At 33.6% G+C, this 7,082-nt stretch overlaps 2 protein-coding genes across 4 annotated transcripts in view; both read left to right on the top strand.

The window, feature by feature from the left end:
- LOC104771898 (two-pore potassium channel 2-like) lies at positions 207–1,914 on the top strand. The gene is made up of 2 exons (XM_010496502.2): positions 207–1,199; positions 1,589–1,914. The coding sequence occupies exons 1-2, from the start codon at positions 364–366 to the stop codon at positions 1,734–1,736; spliced, it is 984 nt and encodes a 327-aa protein (XP_010494804.1). The 5' UTR covers positions 207–363; the 3' UTR covers positions 1,737–1,914.
- Positions 4,806–7,082, top strand: part of LOC104771897 (probable WRKY transcription factor 8) — a 5,039-nt gene continuing 2,762 nt past the window's right edge. The window contains exons 1-3 of one of the 3 annotated variants that reach the window (XM_019241714.1): positions 4,813–5,475; positions 6,278–6,418; positions 6,702–6,928. In XM_019241714.1, coding sequence (XP_019097259.1) covers positions 5,009–5,475; positions 6,278–6,418; positions 6,702–6,928 — 835 coding nt within the window. In that variant the 5' untranslated portion in view covers positions 4,813–5,008. Of the gene's footprint in view, positions 5,476–6,277; positions 6,419–6,701; positions 7,078–7,082 lie in introns of those variants that run through there. The other 2 variants (XM_010496501.1, XM_019241715.1) reach the window with 2 other exon arrangements.

Here is a 7,082-nt window from a genome sequence, read left to right as displayed (position 1 = left end):
GGTGTGTGGAGTACATGAACTAGTACTGTTATACTTGCCAGCAACATAGGGTTAATCAAATAGATAGAAGTCAACTATAAACCATAGGGGGCCAACTATCCTAATATCGTGTCAATCAGTTTTATCAGAAAACTGTCTTATTTAAAACCGACCTCATCTTACATACAAGATCACAGTAGTATACTTTTATGAACAATTCTCAAGAGTCAAGAATAACACTGAATAAGCAAAAGCCAAATCATAATCCCGACAAAAGGTTCAACCTTTGGTGTTCAGACAGATAAAAGCTTGTTCCTTTATCATCGGAAAACCACCCTGGTTTCTGAAATTTCTCAACTTTCCGGTTTCCCGGCGAAACCCCAAATGGCAAACGACGATAACAACAATGACCCATTACAGCAATACTTGATTAGCCCTAGACTCAACCAACCACCGTCTCTGTTTCCTTTACCGGAGGAACACAACGACGTCACGATTCCGATGCCATTGACTCCATCGGAACTCAAAAACCGGTTAATCTTTGGTCCGTTCTCTGAAAACTCTTCTCCTTCATCCTCTTCCACAACCTCATCCTCTAATTCCATAGACCTCCTTCTCCCACCTCCGGAGCTTAATGTACCGGCCCACCATCTCCATCGATCTAAAACAGCTCCTGCTATGGTTGTAATCAACGATATATCTCATTCAAATGACCAGGCTGAAGTCAACGATATATCTCAACCAAAAGATCACAGAACAGAGCAATCTGATTCCAAAACAGTTGTTGTAAGACAAGCTGTTGTTTTGCTTGTTGCGTATCTCTCTTTAGGTGTGCTTATCTATTGGCTGAATCGAGATAGCTACAATGTGAATCCGCCTGATCGTGGTATTGATGCTTTGTACTTTGGTGCTGTAACGATGTGTGGAGTTTTGATTATGCGTTTTGTTGAGAAAACCGGGTGGTTCGATTCGTTTTGGTTCTCGGTTATGTTGGCTACTACAGTTGGGTATGGTGACCGGGCTTTTAGTACATTGCTGGGTAGGCTTCTCGCTGGGATTTGGTTGCTTGTGTCTACTTTAGCTGTTGCTCGAGCGTTTTTTTGTTTGGCTGAAGCAAGACTTGATAAGAGGAATAGAGAGCGGGCCAAGAAAGTGCTTGGCCAAAGCATGTCTATCTCTCAGTTCTTTGCTGCGGATATTGACTGCAATGGCTGCATAAGGTACTCATTTTGCTCCTTTCTTCTCTTCTTATCAATTGCCGTGTTTTTAGCACGTTTTCTTCAATGCCAGTTTCGTTGATTTGCAAATGTTTGATTCATGCACACGAAAAGTTGTGTTCTTTGATGTTATTCCTCAAGCTTCATTCATTCTTGTTCAGGTTCTTGAAATCATTAGTTTCTAAGATTCTCTGGTTTATCTTGAACTAGTTGATTAGTCAAAATATCGAAGCATTCTCTAGTTAGATTTAATTCTAATAGCTCAAGATTTTAGTAGATTCGTATACCCTAATTAAGTATCTAAATAGTCTACTAAATGCCCTGAATGTCTTTGATTAATATCATGTGATCTTTGGTCCATTTGATCATCTTGGTTTTCATTCTTCTTGCAGTAAAGCAGAGTATGTGATATACAAACTAAAACAGATGGAGAAAATGACCGATAAGGACATTATACTGATCTCTAAGCAGTTTGACAAGCTTGACCGAACCAATAGTGGAAGGATCACTCTTGTAGATCTCTTGGAAACTTCTGTTTAGTACGTAACACGCATTACAACATGATTGAAGATGTATCAATGGAAAATCCGCGGTTTTCGGTTTAGTTGAACCAGTTTGATTTTTGTTTCTTGCTTACCCTTTTCTTATGGCAGAAATTGTCACCTTCTCTCCCAAGATCATGATGATGATAATCATGAATTAGAAGTTTGATTTTCGTGTTTCCTTTGGTTGACTTCGCTTTGGTGGCTAAGATCAAAAGATACATGTTTCTTTCATGTGTATGTATTTTCTGATCAAAAGATGCATGTTTCTTTCATGTGTACGTATTTTCGGTTTGAGCAAAAACTTTTGTTCACAAATTCCGAAAGAGTAAATGACAAATGTTGTTAACAAAACAAAAATATTCGATATTTGTTAATCATTTTACTTATGGTTTTGTTTCCGATGAATTTATTTACTCATATATCTTTCACTTTCATCACTTAATATAAATGTTGATAGGATGGCTAGGATCATAATTTAGAAGAGATTTTCTTGCTTTTACTATGTTGTCACATACCTATCAAGAAGCCTGTTCCATTCAACTCTGGTGTAGGTCAACAATCTCCTTCTCAATTTCTCATATCTTATAGAATCATAATCATTTATGTTAGCATTTACTAGACTTTAATAGTTACAAATATTAAATATTATGCTTTCTCAATCATGACAACTATTCAAACAAAGATGGTGAATGAATGAATAATCGTACTCTACAACAACAAAAAATCTTCAAGAAGTTTGGTTCTTCCGTACATATTCCGCGAAATTGGTCGTAAATTTCAACTGCAAACATATATTTTTATGTATATATAACTATTTAAGCTCTTACAGAGAAAGAGAGGTTGACTGCTTAGTTTGGTGATTTTAGTTTACAGAACTGAAAATATACAGAAAGAGAGGTTGACTGCTTTTTACAATACTTTATTTTTATCTCGCAGTGATTTCATCAGTAGTAAAAACAAAATACACTGTGAACCATATTGTTTAAAAAAAAAGAATTCTATAAACGAAAAATAAAAATGGTTTAGTACGTGAATTGATTAATTTTGCTCGGTGCACTGCATATATTCAAAAACGTACAAGTAAAAAGTAATTATTGAAGTTTTGGTCCTTTGATGATCATGACTGATCAGTTGCTTTCTTTGGGCCATCTCGACTCGACAATCTACAATTGTAGTTTTGTCACGTAAACGTTTTTCATCATTATATATTTCCTTTTTCGAATGATATGATCAAGTATGCATGATGCTTCAATATTTTTTTTTGTGTGTATAATTAATCAAAGCTACATGCATGAAGCTGTAATTCGTAATTTGAACAAAAATATTCAGACACATGAGCTGTTTATATTTTAAGGTGTACAATATTAAAAATTTGTACATATCTATAAAAGGAAAATAAATGTATTTTGACCGTACCATATGTAAAGTCAATTTCTGTTCACTTCTCATTGTCATTTTTCGTTAGGAATCATATGTCTCTCTTTTCTTATTTCCTTCATTTTTTCCCATCAGTTCCACTTTTTTCCCCGAAATAAAATTATTTTGTCTTGTTGACAAAAAGTATTAAATATTAAAAAGCATCAACAAAGATATCTATAATAGATACATTTGGCCATATTTCATATTTAAATTATTTATGTTATTTAAATGTTTTTGTTATGCTTGATGAGGAAACTTCTAATGTGAAAACTGAAAAAAGAGATTCTGCAGCGTGAACCGTGATGACGTTTGTAAATCGTCAGTATTTAGATCATATATATTCGATTATTTTATTTTCCTTAACGTGAATAACACAAATAAATCCAAAACCTATACATAAAATGGACATTTACGATCAAATGGTTCATACAATTCCTAATTTAATTTTTACTTTTAACGTCCCTAATTAATTTTTATTTACAAAACCAAGTTTAGTCCCGCTCTAGTAGTCCTCCCATATGTATGTACCACTTTATATTAAAACGATTTGTAAGCACCGACTGATAATTTTGTTTTTCGAATAATTTGTTATAGTTTACAAAGAACTATGTATGTAAAGTTTCATGTAAACTGGTTCTAACTACGTCGAAATCATATACGGATACGTATGTAATATGTATGTTGTCGCAATTGCAACCTTTGACTTGAAATATTAAAATTTAATAAAACTAAAACGTCTGATATTTATTAGGGTTTAGGGGAATTACACAATCCAATAGTCCACCACGTGCCAGGTCATGTGTCGGTTACGGTCAAACGCCGGTGCCAATAAATAACACGTGTCATCCATATAACCCCACAATCCTCTTTGACTTGGCTCTTCCTCCTTCACACCAAGATGACCGGAGACTGTCTACTTCCGGTTGCCGGTTAACCACTAGTCATCACCTCATGCATGAGCCTTCCTACACAACAACAAGCTTTGTTTCCCACATCTGAAAAAAGATGTAAATTAATATCAACTTTTCATGTCTTACTTTAAGGCCCCAAAAATAAAGTAGCATTGCTAAAGACAACCCAAATATGTAAAAAGATAGAGATTATTTTCTTTCTTTTTGTTTGGTCAGACAATGAATAGAGAGGCTTGANGAAGCTTTGTTTCCCACATCTGAAAAAGATATGTAAATTAATATCAACTTTTCATGTCTTACTTTAAGGCCCCAAAAATAAAGTAGCATTACTAAAAACAACACAAATTTGTAAAAAGATAGAGATTATTTTCTTTCTTTTTGTTTGGTCAGACAATGAATAGAGAGGCTTGAAAGATGTTTATTTATGGTAAAATGGCTTTTTCTTTTGTGTTCATGTTCACACTGTTTAAGAAACAAAATGACAAGGAAGAAGTATATGTTTCCTCACTCGAGGCCACTTTTGTAACTCTCGATTTGGGAAGAGGTAAAATGCTTTTCGTCAACTTAACTTTATAAAAGTTATCATTATTTTTAATATATAAAAAGTCATTCAAACCTCTTTTTGAATCATTCACACTTCAATACTCTTTTCATTCAACCTTAGATTTGTACATATATATCTAAGACAAAAGAGAAAAAAGTATATGCTAAAACGCCATTTACTATATATTTATTCAGCAAGACATAATAGATAATATATATTTTCAAAAGGCATAAATACGAGACGACTCAAAAGTCTTAACACCAAATTTAGACCGACTAAAAAATTCATTAACGTAAAAAGTTCTTCTTCTTCTTCACGCTCCTCTCTTTGTCATTTTCTTTTCTTTTTTTGTCTTTCCTTTTTGGTTTAAGATTCCTCTCTTTGTTCTTCGTCATGTCTAATGAAATCAAAGATCTTAACAACTATCACTACACTTCATCGTATAACCATTACAATATCAACAACCAAAATATGATGAACCTCCCTTACGTTTCCGGTCCATCTACTTATAATGCAAACATGATCTCATCATCACAACTCGGTTTCGATCTACCCTCGAAGAACTTGAGTCCTCAAGGAGCGTTCGATTTGGGCTTCGAGCTTTCTCCATCTTCTTCCGACTTTTTTAATCCTTCGATCGATCAAGAAAACGGTTTGTATAATGCTTTTAATTATAATAGTAGCCATAAGAGTCATGAAGTTGTCGGTGGTGGTTGTGCAACCATTAAGAGTGAAGTAAGAGTTTCAGCTTCTCCTTCTTCAAGTGAGGCCGATCATCATCCCGGTGAAGATTCCGGCAAGATCCTGAAGAAAAGAGAAGCTGGCGATGGAGGAGAAGATGATCAACGTTCTCAGAAAGTGTAAGTTTTATATAAGTTCTTTTTCCTAATTATATAGCAAAATAGACATATTTAGACTTCACATGAATCATTATCAAACTTAACTACTTTCTTTTGTTTTTATTTACCCAAAAAAATCTTAAATTACGTGAAAAATAAACTAAACACATTTCTTGTTTTTTTTTTTTTTTTTTTTTTTTTTTTTATGCTTTTAAAACCGAATAAGAATTGCTTNCTTGAAAATGATTCTCTTGAACTAAAGTATTTCACTTTGATATTGATTTCAGGTTTTTCTTTTATACGAAACATACAATATAGATTTTGCATACCATAAAAAGACATCTTTAAGAACACTGGGATTTAGTTTTGATGAAACTATGTAGTATACAAATTTACTTGTTAATATTTAATTTTACGCTGATATGCATGTTTGGGTAGGATTCAAGTTTCATAATTGAAAGAATGACAACTCAAATTATTTCGTCCATATTTTTCTGTAATACGTAACCTAATATTACTGATTAATTGGGATTCTATTCTGGTACGTTTTGAAAGATAGTTTATTCATTGTTCGTACCTATAATTATTGTTGTATAAATCTTATCCCTAAAGAAACCAGTTAAACAAAACGACGTGTCCCATTTTTTAATTTTTTTAATAGTATTTGTATTACTTTGTGTGCTAGTCCTAACAATCATTTGATGCTTAACATTATTAAATATAGTTCAATGAATCAAAGTCAAATGTACGGTACGTTGCCATAAACTAGAGATGGTCCAACCTAATTAAACGTTAATTTAATTGAACATATGATATGGTTCAGAGTTAAAACAAAGAAGAAAGAGGAGAAGAAAAAAGAGCCACGAGTCTCGTTCATGACTAAGACTGAAGTTGATCATCTCGAAGACGGCTATCGTTGGAGAAAGTACGGCCAAAAAGCAGTAAAAAACAGTCCTTATCCGAGGTAATTTTATCGGTCCTTAATAATTATTATATTTATTTTTATAAAACGATTTATTTCAATATAATTATCCTTCTAAAACTTTTAGTTTTTTATTTTTATCATTCAATACACATCGATAAAGAAATATTTATGACATTGTTTGAAAAGTCTTATCAATTTTGTTTTTCAGTCTATATTTTAATTAACAACGAAGAAAATTAAAAAAAAAAAAAAAATGTAACTAACATTATAATTACAAGTCACATGCTAAAACAATATACTATACTCTCAATTACGCGAACAGGAGTTACTATAGATGCACGACGCAGAAATGTAACGTGAAGAAGAGAGTGGAGAGATCCTACCAAGATCCAACGGTCGTGATCACAACTTACGAGAGTCAGCACAACCACCCGATCCCGACCAATCGCCGGACGGCAATGTTCTCTGGAACCACCGCATCAGATTACAACCCATCTTCGTCTCCAGTATTCTCCGACCTCATAATGAATACTCCAAGAAGCTTCTCAAATGATGATCTCTTCCGTGTGCCATACGCTAGTGTGAACGTGAACCCTACTTATCATCAACAACAGCAACAGGGATTTCATCAGCAGGAGAGTGAGTTCGATCTCTTGAAGGAGATGTTTCCTTCGGTTTTCTTCAAACAAGAGCATTGACGATA

Source organism: Camelina sativa, chromosome 20, assembly GCF_000633955.1.
Source record: "Camelina sativa cultivar DH55 chromosome 20, Cs, whole genome shotgun sequence".
In the NCBI taxonomy this organism is placed as follows: domain Eukaryota; kingdom Viridiplantae; phylum Streptophyta; class Magnoliopsida; order Brassicales; family Brassicaceae; genus Camelina; species Camelina sativa.
The sequence above is the reverse complement of the archived record's forward strand: the minus strand, read 5'-3'. Positions and strand labels throughout refer to the sequence as shown.

Bases quoted from the DNA above. Each gene is read 5' to 3' on its own strand.
- LOC104771898 (XM_010496502.2), top strand. From the start codon at position 364: ATGGCAAACGACGATAACAACAATGACCCATTACAGCAATACTTGATT. The intron at 1,200-1,588 runs GTACTCATTTTG...TTCTTCTTGCAG, and splicing joins GACTGCAATGGCTGCATAAG to TAAAGCAGAGTATGTGATAT.